The sequence below is a fragment of the Lepus europaeus genome, chromosome 10 (assembly GCF_033115175.1).
Source record: "Lepus europaeus isolate LE1 chromosome 10, mLepTim1.pri, whole genome shotgun sequence".
NCBI lineage: Eukaryota > Metazoa > Chordata > Mammalia > Lagomorpha > Leporidae > Lepus > Lepus europaeus.
In genome coordinates, this window is record NC_084836.1 from 45718328 (window position 1) to 45733039 (window position 14712).

Sequence of the window (14712 nt, forward strand, 5' to 3'; positions counted from 1 at the left end):
GAGAGGCAGAGACAGGTTTTCCATCCACTGGACCATTCCCCAACTGGCTGCAATGGCTGGAGCTGTGCCAATCTGAAGCCAGGAGCCAAGAGCTTCTTCCAGGTCTCCCACATGGGTGCAGGTGCTCAAGAACCTGGGCCATCCTCCACCACTTTCTCAGGCCACAGAGAGAGATGGATTGGAAGTGGAGCAGCCAGGACACAAACCGGTGCCCAAATGGGATGCTGACACTGCAGGCAGTGGCTTTCCTCACTACACCACAGCTTTACTTTTATTGATTAGAATTGCTTTAGTTTTTTGCAATCTCTTGTCATTTCATACGAATTTTAGGGTCATTTTTTCATAGTTCTGAAAAGAATGTCTTTGAAATTTTGATTGAGATTGCACTGAATCTGGAAATTGCTTTGGGTAGTTTGGACATTTTGATGATATTCATTCTTCCAATCCATGAACATGGAAGATTTCTCCATTTTGTGTGCCTTCATCTGTTTGTTCCCTTAATTTTCACTGTGGAGATCTTTCACATCCTTGGCTAAATTTATCCAAAGCTATTTAATTTTTTATAGCTATTGTGAATGTGACTGATCTTATAGTTCTTTCTCAGTCATTGCATTATGCATGTATACAAATGCTATTGACTTTTGTGTGTTGACTTTTCCAGACTTTCCTATGAGTTCCAATATCTCTCTGTGGAATCTTTTGATTCTCCTATGTATAGGCTTATATCACCTGCTAACAGAGATAATTTGACTTCCTCCTTTCCCATTTGTATTCCTTTAATTTCTTTTTCTTATCCAATGGCTCTAGATAAAACTAGAACTATACTGAATAGTAATGATAATAGGGAAATCTTTGTCTGGTTGTGGATGTTTTCCCCTTTCAAGGTGATGCTGGCTGTGGGTCTGTCATATATTTCCTTGATTGTGTAGAGATGATATGTTTCTTCTATATCCAATTTGATTAAGGTATTTATCATGAAAGAATGTTGTATTTTATCAAATGCTTTCTCTGCATCTATTGAGATAATCATATGGTTCTTATTCCTTAATTTTAATGTGATATAACACATTTATTAATTTGTGTATGTTGAATCATCCCTGAATATGAGGGATAAACCTCACTTGGTCTAAGTGAGTGATCTTTTTGACATGTTGTTGGATTTGTTGGATTACATTAGGTGTTATTTTGTTGATGGTTTTTACATCTATATTTTCAGGTTTATAGTTCTTTTCTTTTGTTGTATCTTTCCTGGTTTTGGAAGTAATGTAATGCTGGCCTCATAGAATTACTTTTGGAGGATTCCATCCCATTTTGTTCTTTTGAATAATTTGAGAAGAATTTGATTTAGTTCTTTAAAGATTTGGCAGAAATCAACAGTGAAACCATCCAAGCCTGGGATTTTCTTTGTTGACAGGCTCTTTATTACTGATTCAATCTCAACATTGAATATTTGTATGGTCATGCCTTAATTTTGGTAAATTAAATGCATCTGGAAAGCTCTCCATTTTTCAAATTTGATGGGATATGGCTGCTTGCAGTAATTCCTAATGATTGTTTATATTTCTGTGGTATAATTTATAACAACTTCTTTCCATCTGTGACATTATTAATTTTAATTTTGTTTCTTTTATTCTTGGTTAGTTGGGGCCAATGGTTTATCCACTTTCTTTTTTCAAAAACAAGCATTTCATTTCACTTATCTTTTATATAGTTTTAAAATTTATTTTTTGTTAATTTTTTCCTGAGTTAGTTGTGTCTTACCTTCTACTAATTTCAGGTTTGGTTTGTTCTTATTTTTCTAGGTACTTGAAATGTATTCTTAGATGATCTATTTGATACCTTTCAAAATTTTTGATGTAAGCATTTATTGCTATAAACTTTTCTCTAATCACTGCTTTTGCTGTATCCCATACAATTGATTTTCAGTCATGTAAATGAATATTTTGATTTTTTCTATGACTCATTGTTCATTCAGGAGCATGTTATTCAGACTCCTAGTGTTTGTATATTTTCTAGAGGTTCTTTTGATTATTTCCAGCTTTATTCTATTCTTATTCTATTGTGATCAGAAAAAATGTGTGATTTCAGTTTTAAAAAAAAATTTGTGGAGACTTGTTTTATTGCTTGGTATATGATATTTCCAAGAGAATTTACCATACAATGATGAAAAGAATGTGTGTTCTACAGCAGTGGGGTGGAATGTTCTGTAGATTTCTATTATGTCCATTTGGTCTATAGCATAGATTAGCCTCACATTTTTGTTGTTGTGGAATTTTACTACTTTATCTATTTGTTGATGAAAGTGATATGTTGAAATTCCCCAGTGCTATTGTACTGGACCTTATGTCTCCCTTCAGAGCCATTATTAACATTTGTTTTATAAAAGTGGGTGATTTGAATTGAATACATATACATTTATTATAATTACATATTCTTGTTGAATTGATCCCTTATTAACACATGACATTCTTTGTCTCCTATAACAGTTTTTGCCTTAAAGTCTATTTACTCTGATATGAAGATAATTACTTTTACTCCCTTTTGATTTCTACTTGCATGGGGTATCCTTTTTGTTTTTAGAAAACTTTTATTTAATAAATACAAATTTTGAAAGTACAGCTTTTGGATTATAGCAGTTTTCCCCCCATAACAACCCTCCTACCCACAAACCATCCCATCTCCTACTCCTTCTCCCATCCCATTCTTCATTAAGATTCATTTTTAATTATCTTTATATAAAAAAGATCAACTTAGTATATACTAAGTAAAGATTTCCCAGATTGCACCCACAGAGACACACAAACTATAAAGTAATGTTTGAATACTGGTTTTACCATTGATTCACATAGTACAACACATTAAGGACAGAGATCCTACATGAGGAGTAAGTACACAGTGACTCCTGTTGTTGATTTAACAATTGACACCCTTATGATGTCAGTAATCACCCGAGGCTCTCTTCATGAGCTGCCAAGGCTATGGAAGCCTCTTGAGTTCACAAACTCCGACCTTATTTAGACAAGGCCATACTTAAAGTGGAAGTTCTCTCCTCTCTTCAGAGAAAGGTACCTCCTTCTTTGATGGCTGTTCTTTCTGCTGGGATCTCACACACAGAGATCTTTCATTTAGGTCATTTTTTGCCAGAGTGTCTTGGCTTTCCATGCCTGAGAAACTCTCATGGGCTTTTTAGCCAGATCCTAATGCCTTAAGGGCTTATTCTGAGGCCAGAGTGCTGTTTAGGGCATTTTCCATTCTATGAGTCTGCTGTGTATCTTCTTCACGTGGGTTATCTTTTTTCATTCATTCATTTTCAGTCTGTGTGTAGTTCTACTGGTGAAGTGTGTTTCTTGTGGGAAAAATATAGTCGAGTCTTATTTTTAGCCACTGAACTGGTCAACAACTCTTAATTGGTGAATTCAGTCCATTCATATTCAAGGTTATTATTGGCAAGTAATGACATGATATGGCCATTTTCTCATAAATTATTCTGGTGGTTTCTTTTGAGTCTTCTTTGTTCTTTCACTAGGGGTTTTTCTGCTTTCACCTTCTTTTTTTAATTAATTTATTTATTTGAAAGTCAGAGTTACACACAGAGAGAAAAAGAGGCAGAGAAAAAGAGAGAGGTCTTCCATCCACTGGTTCACTCCCCAAATGGCCACAATGGCCAGAGCTGAGCTGATCTGAAACCAGTAGCCTCTTCTGGTTCTCCCATGTAGGTGCAGGGGTCCGAGGATTTGGGCCATCTTCCATTGTTTTCCTAGACCATAGCAGAGAGCTGGATTGGAACTGAAGCAGCCAGGACTATAACTGGTACCCATATGGCATGCCAGCGCTTCAGGCAGTGCCACAGTACTGGCCTCTTTTTTGAGATTTTTAAAATTCATTTAAAAGGCTGATCTACCCACACAGGTAGAGGCAGAAACAGAGAGAGCTCTTTCATCTGCTGGTCTACTCCCCAAATGGCCACAGTTTTCAGAGCTGGGCCCATCTGAAGCCAGGAGACAAAAGCTTCCTCTGAGCTTCCCACATGGTTGACAGGGCCCTAAGTACTTGGGCCATCCTTGGATGCTTTTCCAGGCACAATAACAGGGAGCTGGATCAAAAGTGGAACAGCCAAGCATTGAACCGGTGCCTATATCAGATGCCAGCACCACAGGCAGTGGCTTTACCCACCATGCTGCAGTGCCTGCTTTATCCTCCATACCACAGTGCCAGACCCTCTTTGCATTTTTAAAAATAATCTTATGATCATGCTTTTGAATTCATTTCAAAGCATTTCATCAATATTCTCTCTTTACAATCCACTATTAATGCATTATATACCATTAGGGGAGTCACATGGCCTTCCATGTACATGTTTCTTGTGTTTCTAGATTGATTTTTACGCATCTGTGGAATATCTTGTTCACTTAAGGAGGATGGCTTCTGTTGATTGTAGGCTTTATACCTGGAGATGCACCTCTGGGTATTGCTTCATCTTTAGTTCCACTTAATTTCTGCAATGGAGTCTCCTTATGCCTTCATTTGCTGTAGTTGATGTTAGCCATTGTAGGCATCTGAGCTATTCCTGTGGGTCAGTGCAGTCACTGAGGTTACTAGTACACAGGTCTTCAAACATCTCCTCATGGACAAACTGGTGTGATGAGTTTCTCAGGAGCTAGGAGCTAGTCTTGCTGGTGTGGTGGGTGTACCTGACACATAGATTCCAAACCTTTATCTAAGTTAGGCAGTGGAGATGTGAAGACAGTACTGGCTACAGGAGCTGGTGGATTTAGAGACTCCTAGCTATTTCCTAGATCCAGAGTGCCAAGAATTGCAGTAATGCTGGATAGAAGATCTGGGACCTCAGATTTGGTCTGAGAGTAGTTAGATATGTGAGTGACTGGCTCTGTACTAGCAGGCCAAATGGTCTAAGGCCACCCTCTGTGTGCAGCTATTTTAGGTTCAAGCATTGAGTGCACAACAGTATCCAAACCTTGGCAGCTTCTGAGGGTGGGGCTGGAGCTCAGGGCCCTGAGACCCTTGCTAGGTCTAGGCCAACCACAGGTACTCTAGACCAGAGAATCCAGCAGATCATCATATTAATGTGTGTTCAACTCAGTACTTAAAGCCCTGTTGGGATTCCTGGATAGTGAGGTATTCTGGGCCAGACAGACTTAAGGAGTACCTGAGCTCAAGGAGTATGTTCTGGGTGGGACCAGGGTAATCCAACCTCTGTTTGTAGCTGGGGTTAAGAGTCCAGAGTAACAGTGAGATGGGCATGATGGGGCACTTCTGGCTACAACCACTGGAGAAGAAGAAGTTGGTATGTTCATTGTCCTAGCTTTCCTTGTGTCAAGGTGAAGTAGCTGATTCACAGCTCATAGTGAGCTCAGTGCCAGCAAACTTCACACACCCAGATGTGTGCACAGTCCAATGCACATTTTCTAATGTGTCTTCCATATGCACTTTGAGAGTCCTTGCAGTCTGACTAGGTGGGTGCACAGGAACCCAGCCTCAGCCTGTGCTGTTTCATGTGGTCAGAGGCAAGTCCTTGGTGCTATGACATCTGCTGTGGTCTCACTGTCACAGCACAGAGTTCTGTGTGTGCCTGGGCCCTGGGGTTTCAGCTTCCCTGCTGTGCTCAGTGGACATGTGAGGCTCAATCTTCCCTGGGATTGATGTCTCTGAGGCCTCTGGAAAGAACACAGGCAAGAGTTTGTTGTGGGCAGATCCCCTCTCAATATGGTATCTCCCTGCAACCATCCCTGTTCTGAGGAGTGGTTCCCCCTCTGAAGTCGGAACCCTGAATTGTCCCAGGAGCACTCCTCAAGGAGCCATTGATATGTCACAGCTGGATACCTCACCGGGAAGAGGTCCACACAGATGGCTCTGCCTATGCTCTCCTGCCCACCTCTCCCCAGAATAGGGAATGCCCGTGCCTGGCTGCTCAGACACCAGCAGGAATGGCATTCTTCCTTTTTCTCCCCTCTCCAAGCTGCTGTGCCTGTTATAGATGTTCCCTTGTACTCCTACTTCTGTGCTACTGCCTCTGGCACTCTTCCTGCAGCACTCATCTCTAGTCATAGCTGCTTTGGAGTATCTTGGTGGAAAAGGAGTTAAATACAAGACATCTGTATATAGCCATCTTGAATCTCCCTACATCTTTATTAATTTCAATAATATTTTATTTGTCTTTCATTTTCTTCATTGATTTATAATAATTCAAGAGTATGTTATTTATTTTCCAAATATTCACACAGTTTCTGAAGTTCCTATTCTTGATGTCTAGAATTATTCCATTGTCTTCACAAAAGATACATGATACAGTTTTGATATATTTGAGCATGTTTAGGTTTATTTTAAGTCTTAATATAAACCCTAGGTGGAGAGTATTACATGTGCGGATAAGAATGTGCATTTTGTAGCTATAGGATGGAATGCTCTGGATCTGTCAGATCCATTCGGTCTACACTATAGTTCAACTCTGATGTTTCTTTGTTGATTCTTTCCCTGCATGATCTGTCCATTGATGGCAATGGGGTGTTAAAGACTGTAATTATTTTTGTATTAGAGTCTTTATCATTTTTGTATACAATAATGCTTTATATAATTGAGATCTTGAGCATTGGGTGCCTATGTCTGTAAGTGCCATTGCATCTTATTAAGTTGCTCCTTTATTATAATCTAATGGGCATTTTTGTCACTTTTTCCAGTTTTTGACTTAAAGTCTGTTTTATACAAGTATAGTCATTTCTGCCTGCTTTTAGTTTCCATTTATGGGGGATATTTTTCTTCAATCATTCACTTCTTCTCTATGTGCATTTACTGGTGAAATGAGTTTCTTCTGTGTAGCACTATGTCCTGTATCCCTGTGCTGTTTTTTGAAATATGAAGTATTTTGTGTGTACAGTATGGGAAATTCCAAAAAAAAAAACAAAAAAAAAAAAAAAAAACGAGCAAGTCCATACAATATAGCTATAAACCTTAGCAATGAAAATCAAGCAACTTCCAAAATCGGTTCCTTCCCTCCTGGTCCCCATGGAGCTTAGTCCAGGCAGCCAACAACTTCGAGTTCTCCCCTCTCTCTTCCCTTCCACCACGACCCAGGAGGAGACAGCCCAGCCAAGACGTGATTGTTTTTAACTGATTTAATTCAAATAAATTCAAATGCATGGGTCTCCCAGCTACCTTAGGATAAACCAGAGACACGCGTGATCAGCGCCGGTTCTGTCCTTACCATGAATTTCATGTCGGCCGCAGGGGGGCTGACTTTGCCGCGCCATTCGTTGTGGGTCTTGACGCACTCGTCTATAAAGTGAGGGTCTGAGATAGACGGGACTTTGAGAGATTCAGTGGTTACCAGATACAGACCTAAGGTCCACAGGCAACTCAGTTTCCTCCTCAGAGACATGGAAGGACGCGGAGGCTGCCCACGCTGCGCGGGCCGGTTAACGGCTCGGCAGTACCTTTTCCCCGGCCCGGGGACCACGCTCTCTCTCCCTGGGCTCCATCCTCCTGCCCAGGCTCGAGCCCGGCGGCGCGGGGACGCCCCGCAGGCTGGGTCTCCGAGGGAGGGACACACCAACCGGACTTGTTGGCAGCAAAGCCCCGGGCGACAGAGGGAAAGCCCTGAGAGCCCTCTGGTACAGAGCTGTAAGTGCTGTCTGTGGCTGAGAGGAGGAATTCCTGCGGGGGGCACCCGGGTCGTCGTCCAGCTGACACCATGCAGGCTGCGCAGGGTTAGGTGAAGAGCAAGGTGAGCTGAATGCTGACAGTGGGCCTCTGCCAAGCATTCCGTGTTAGCTGGACTCAGCTTCCATGTGCGGCTTTTCTGTTGTGTCAGATAAACCACAGCACCACGTTGCTCTTCTCCTTAGAGACTGGGAAGAGAGGAAGAATAAGGGAGTCTGTCTGTCTGGTGACATTCTGTGAGCCTACACCGCACCTCCTCAGACATTTAGTAACTCACTTCTGTTTTCTTATTCGACTGCCTAGATAAAAAAAATCCATTTTTATTTGATTTTAAGTCTAGTATATCTATCAGGTATAATTTTGTCAGTAGTCAACTAGTATTTTTTCATGGTATTAAATGATATTTTCTCAGTATTTATGTCTTCCAATTAAATACTTTTACTTAATGGTTTAAGTTGCTTGAGATGTCATTTAATTCAAGAGGATAGATATCTACATGTACTGAATATTCAGCCATAGTCCATTAAGTTTGCCAGTAACAAACCAAAATTGAAGAACTCATGTTGATGAAGGTACTTTTCACTTTTTAATAGAAAACAAAATTAGACAGTAAAATGAGAAAATGCAAGTATCTTACTGACAATTCTAGTGGGTCATAAGGAAAATATTTCTGGTGGTCTACTATCTCCAAAGCAGAGTTTCTATTATAGACTACTTTAGAATTACATACAAAAATACTTCAGAGAGTTTGTGGAAAATGGCATTAAAAGATATATTGATTTTGGTACAAAATTTTTTGGAATCTATAGTTTTTTCATAATATACATTTTCCATGAACATCTAAAGTCCTTGTACATAGTCCAAATACATGAGTTTATGTGTGTATACAGATATAAAAATATGTGATATATGTGTGTGTGTATATATATATATATATATATACATCTCTATATATATGTATATTATACAATTATCTGTGTATGGGGAGAAAGTGGGAGAGGACATTTAAGGAATTGGAAACCAAACAACTGGTCACCATAGTATACCTAAATTGACATATAATATGGACCATCATAGCCTCTTATTCCTTGGAACATTTCATTTAAATATGTAGGTACTGAACTTTTTCCCTGACTCATCACATTTACTTTATTTACAGATCCTGTTTATAATAAATCTTGAATCCAAGTACTTTTTCCTATTCTATGGATAGCCAACATCCTAGTTAGAGCCAATATCCCTTCTACTTTGTTTCTTTGCACCCGTTATTATTTCACCAGAATTGATTTTTATACAGAAAACCTAGATAAAACATAAGCTCTTCTCTCTCCTCAAAATCCTTCAGTGGACACTCACCACAGGTAATGCCATATCTGGAGTCCAAAGTATAGCTCACTGTGGCTGGTGCCGTGGCACAGTAGCTTAATCCTCCGCCATATGGGCGCCAGTTCAAGTCCTGGTTGCCCCTATTCCAGTCCAGCTCTCTGCTGTGGCCCAGGAAGGCAGTGGAGGATGGCCCAAGTCCTTGGGCCCCTGCACCCACGTGGGAGACCAGGAAGAAGTACCTGGCTCCTGGCTTCGGATCGGCGTTGTTCTGGCCATTGCGGCCATTTGGGGAGTGAACCAACGGAAGGAAGACCTTTCTCGCTGTGTCTCCCTCTCACTGTCTGTAACTCTAAGTCTCAAATAAATAAATAAATAAATAAAAAACACAGTATAGCTCACAAGATGTTTTATAATCTGACCATGGAAACACTTTGGCTGCTTGTTTGCATCTTCTCCTAACTCAGCAGCATCTCTCCTAATTAAGCTGCATTCAACAGCTTGATAAGGATGCTGTCTCCTCAGTCCCTTTGTACTTGCTGTTCCCTTTGTCTGCAGTGTTCTCTCCAGAGTTCTCTTCAGTGAAGTCTTCCCTGTTGACACTATGTCCCCCATCTGTCAGTCTATTCTTAATGCATTAATTTCTACCTGAATTTATATTGCTGATTTCCTTAAAATTAATCTGCTCTATTCCATTGTAATCTTCACCAAACCAGTGGCATTTTTTTCTTTGTCTATCTCTAACACCTAAAATAAGTACTGAACCTTTAGTCTCTGAAAAAAATTTGCTGGGTGAATGAATGAAAAAATCAATACTTTTAAACACAGTTTTATTCATTTTATTTGAATGAAAAAGAGAAAGAGGGAGGGAGGGAGGGAGAGAGGGACCAAGGGAGGGAGCAAGAGGGAGAGAGGTAGAGAGGGAAAAAGGGAGAGGGAGAAGGAGAGGGAGAGGGAGAGGGAGAGGGACAGAGAAAGAGAAAGAGAAAGAGAAAGAAAGAGGAAGAGGAAGAGAAAGAGGAAAAAAGAAAGAGAAAGAGAACCTTCCATCCACTGATTGACTCCCCAGATGGCTGCAACAGCTGAGGCTGGTCCAGACTGAAGATAGCCCGGAACTCCATCCTGGTCTCTAATGTATGAGGCAGGGGTTAAGGCCCTTGGGCCATCTTATGTTGCCTTCCCAGGACAATTAGTAGGTAGTTAGATCAGAAGCACAGCAGCCTAGGCTGGAAGTCATCTTACAAAATGGGATTCCCAACATCACAAGGAGTGGCTTAGTCTGTTGCTTCACAATGCCGGCCTCGAGTACTTTAAGCTTTCTAATAGAATGATACTTGAAAAGGCTTGTGGAAATGTATATTATGAAAAAACACATTATATACTCCAATATTTATGCACCAAAATGAAATTATTTTTTAAAAAGATGTATGTACTTATTTTAAAGTCAGAATTTACAGATGGGGGAAAAGGCAGAGAAGAGAGAGAGAGAGAGAGAGAGGTGTCTTTCATCTGTTGGCTCACTCCCTAAATGTCCATAATGCTAGGACTAAGCTAGGCTGAAGACAGGAGCTTCATCTAAGTCTCCTATGGGGCTGGCAGAAGCCCAAGCACTTCGGCCATCTTCTACTGTTTTTCTCAGGCCATTATTAGGGAACTAGATGGGAACTGGAGCACCTGGGACATGAACCAGTGCCCATATGGGATGCGGTGTCACAGGTGGCAGATTTACCTGCTATGTCAAAAACACCAGCCCAAAAACTTATCTTTTAATTCTATTTTTCTACAAAGTTTTTAAAGTACTTCCACAAGACTGTTTAAAATTATCAGCTTCTTGAGAGCAAACATTATATCACTGTTTCTTATTTGCCATGTATCTCCAAGAGGCTGAATATTCTTGTTTCAATCAGTAATTTAAAAGGAAATATTAGGTAGGCTTTGTATCCCTTACTACTATTGGGTATGTTTGTAGATACTAGGTGTTTAATAGATGGTTGTTGAATACATGAAAGACTGAAAAACAAGTAAATGAAAACTAACATAAAAGTTGAGTTCCAAATGCAAACTAATTTTGATGTACCAAGTAATAAAGATTGACTGTCTTACAGATAATTTAATTTTTCTTATATAAAATTAATTTGTTGTAATCACAATGGTTTTTTTATTTTTATATTTATTTTGTACTTTTTGACAGGCAGAGTGGACAGAGAGAGAGAGAGACAGAGAGAAAGGTCTTCCTTTGCTGTTGGTTCACCCTCCAATGGCTGCTGCGGCCGGCGCGCTGCGCTGATCCGAAGGCAGGAGCAGGGTGTTTATCCTGGTCTCCCATGGGGTGCAGGGCCCAAGCACCTGGGCCATCATCCACTGCACTCCCTGGCCACAGCAGAGAGCTGGCCTGGAAGAGGGGCAACCGGGACAGAATCCGGTGCCCTGACTGGGACTAGAACCTGGTGTGCCGGCGCCGCAAGGTGGAAGATTAGCCTATTGAGCCGCGGCACCGGCCTCACAATGGGTTTTTCATAGAAAAATGAATTGTTTTGAAAATTGTCAATAAAGTACATTTTATATACTTAATACATAAGCCAAGGTTACTGCCCTTTAAAAGATGTTTTAACAAAATATCTGAATTATATAAATGTGAGGTTTTTTTTAGAATATGTTCCTAGTGGTTTAGGATGCTATATTTAGAAATATGGAAATAGTTTAGGTGGACTAAATCTAACTCCCAATAACAGATAAGAGTACCTTATATTATTTTCTTGAATATCTATTGTGTAATGGCCACAATTACGTGGACAATAGAATTTTTGAAGATTGTTGATAAATTTTTACATGTTGATATTTAGCTTTTGGGTTTTTTTTAAAACTTTTTCTGTTTATGTTTGCTTTTCTTTCTGTGAGGGTGTAATAGTGGATGAATTTCACGGAATGTAGGGAAGAAACAGAGGGAGTGATTACAGCATAGTTACTGAATTCACTTGGGCCATCTTCCTCTGCTTTTCCATGTGCATTTACAGGTAGCTGTATCAGAATCAGAGCAGCTGGGACTAGAAACACTGCTCTAATATGGGATGCTGGCATTGCAAACTGTGGCTTAAACTGCTGTGCCATAACACTAGTGTCAAGAGGCCTCAGATTTTTCTCTTAAAAATTGAGAAGATCGGGGCTGGCACTGTGGTGCAGGGGGTTAAAGCCCTGGCCTGAAGTGCCGGCATTGCATATGGGTGCCAGTTCTAGTCCCAGCTGCTGCACTTCCGATCCTGCTCTCTGCTATGGTCTGGGAAGTTGGTATACGATGGCTCAAGTCCTTGGGCCCCTGCACACATGGGAGACCCGGAAGAAGCTCCTGGCTCCTGGCTTCGGATCAGTGCAGCTCCGGCCATTGCGGCCAATTGGGGAGTGAACCAGGGGATGGAAAACCTCTCTTTCTCTGCCTCTCAGAAGGTCATCTGATTTTTGAAGCTGATCTACTTTGTAAAGAGTAATCTGCTTCCCTCAAGGTATACGATTTAAATGTTAGTCATATCTGAAATAAACCTTCACAGCAATGTGTAGTTAGCACTGACCAAGCAACAGGGTACCACAGCTAGCCCAGCTAACACATAAAATTAGCCATCACACACCAAAGTTCTTACAAAATATAGTGAGTTTTGTTTTGTCTGGCAGTTAAATTACTGGCAGAATGCCATAAACCTGTCGTGGTTTGGTTTTAGGATTAGAATACTGTACTTCACTATCATCAAGAATCATCTCATAATTATAATTTAATTTTATCATACTTAATAAAGACATTGTTTTGTTAATCTTTTCTTTCAGTTGATACTATGGGTCATAATTCTAAGATGCATATCTTGGTGCTGGTGCAGTGGCACAGCAGGTGAAGCCACAGACTGCAGGGCCAGTATCCCATATGGGCACGTGTTCAAGTTCTGGATGCTCCACTTTCAATCTAGCTCCCTTTTAATGAACCTGGGAAAGCAGTGGAGGATGTCCCAAGTTCTTAGGCCCCTGTATCCATATGGGAGACCTGGGAGAAGCTTCCTGTTCCCAGCTTTGGCCTGGCCCAGCCACAGCTATTGAGCCACTTTTTTTTTTTTGGACAGGCATAGTTAGACGGAGAGAGAGAGAGACAGAGAAAAAGGTCTTCCTTTTTCCGTTGGTTCACCTCCCCAAGTGGCCGCTACGGCAGCGCATTGCGGCCGGTGCTGCACTGATCCAAAGCCAGGAGCCAGGTGCTTCCTCCTGGTCTCCCATGTGGGTGCAGGGCCCAAGGACCTGGGCCATCTTCCACTGCCTTCCTGGGCCACACCAGAGAGCTGGACTGGAAGAGGGGCAACCAGGAAAGAATCCGGCACCCCAAACCGGGACTAGAACCTGGGGTGCCAGTGCTGCAGGCGGAGGATTAGCCTAGTGGCTGGCCTATTGCAGCCATTTGTGGAAAGAACCAGTGGAAGAGAGATCTCTCTCTCCTCCTTCTCTCTCTGTCTCTCCTTCTCTCTCTCTGTACCTATGATTTCAAATAAATGAATAAATATTTTTTTAAAAAGATGCATATATTTTCACATTTAACATCTTTTAAATCAGGATTAAACTTAAACTTTATGGTTTCTTAAAGTCATGGTTGTGATGCTCATGTTGTGGCACAGCTGCCTAAGGCTGTGACACTGGTATCCTATATGGGAACACTGGTTAGAGTCCTGGCTTTTTTGCTTCTGATCCAGCTCTCTGTTAATGTGCTTAGGAAAGCAGAGGATGTTCCAAGTACTTGGGTCCCTGTTACCCACAGGGAAAACTCAGAATGGACCTGCAGACTCCTGACTTTTGCCTGACCTAGCTCTGAGTATTTTGTCCATTTGGGGATTAAATGAGCACTTGGAAGATCTCTCTCTCTCTCTCTCACTCTGTCCTTATGTCAAGTTTTTTGATTATTGTTTACAGCTAGTGTCCCTACTGTTGTGGGACAGTTTCATTTATTTATTTATTTATTTATTTATTTATTTTACTTTTTGTTGAATTCTTTACTTAGTGGAAGGTTAATCTTATGATTATAAATTAAACTGAAAGTATGCCTTTATAAAAATTAAAGAAAGAATAAAAAAAGGGAGGAGGGAGGTGAGAGCATGAGCAGGAAGGAGGGTATGATGGGAAGTATCACTATGCACCTAAATCTGTATATATGAAATACATGAAATTTGTTCAACTTATATAAATTAAGAAAAAGTTTAAAAAGTCACAGTTTTATAGATAATGAAAATATTGCAGTTATCACTGCATTTTTAAGTCTATCATAGCTCTTCATATTGTCACCATTTTAAGTTGATCATATATTGTATTTTATGTATTTCAACTCTTATTTTATGTATTTAAATTTCTGTTCAAAATGTGTGAATGATTATAATCTATACATTGGTCACAAATTATATATGCAAAAGAGCATAAAGAGACTAACCCTGTCAATAAAAAAGGAATTAATTTTTAAAATACTCTTTTCTATTTAAAAAAACATGTGTGTGTTGCTCCTCTTCCCCAGCTCTCTTCTGTGGCCTGGGAAGGCAGTGGAGGATGGCCCAAGTGCTTGGGCCCCTGCACCCACATGGGAGACCAAGAAGAAGCACCTGGCTCCTGGCTTCAGATCGGTGTAGTTCTGGCCGTAGCGGCCATTTGGGGGGTGAACCAACGGAAGGAAGACCTTTCTCTCTATCTCTCTCTCTCTCTCAC

General features: G+C 40.7%; 1 protein-coding gene across 1 annotated transcript in view; it reads right to left on the reverse strand.

Annotated features, from left to right (window-relative positions):
• Nucleotides 1–7393, reverse strand: part of LOC133768024 (GLIPR1-like protein 1) — a 54875-nt gene extending 47482 nt beyond the window's left edge. The window contains exon 1 of the mRNA XM_062202454.1: nt 7220–7393. Coding sequence (XP_062058438.1) covers nt 7220–7393 — 174 coding nt within the window. The remainder of the gene's footprint in view (nt 1–7219) is intronic.
• Between the last annotated feature and the right edge of the window lie 7319 nt (nt 7394–14712).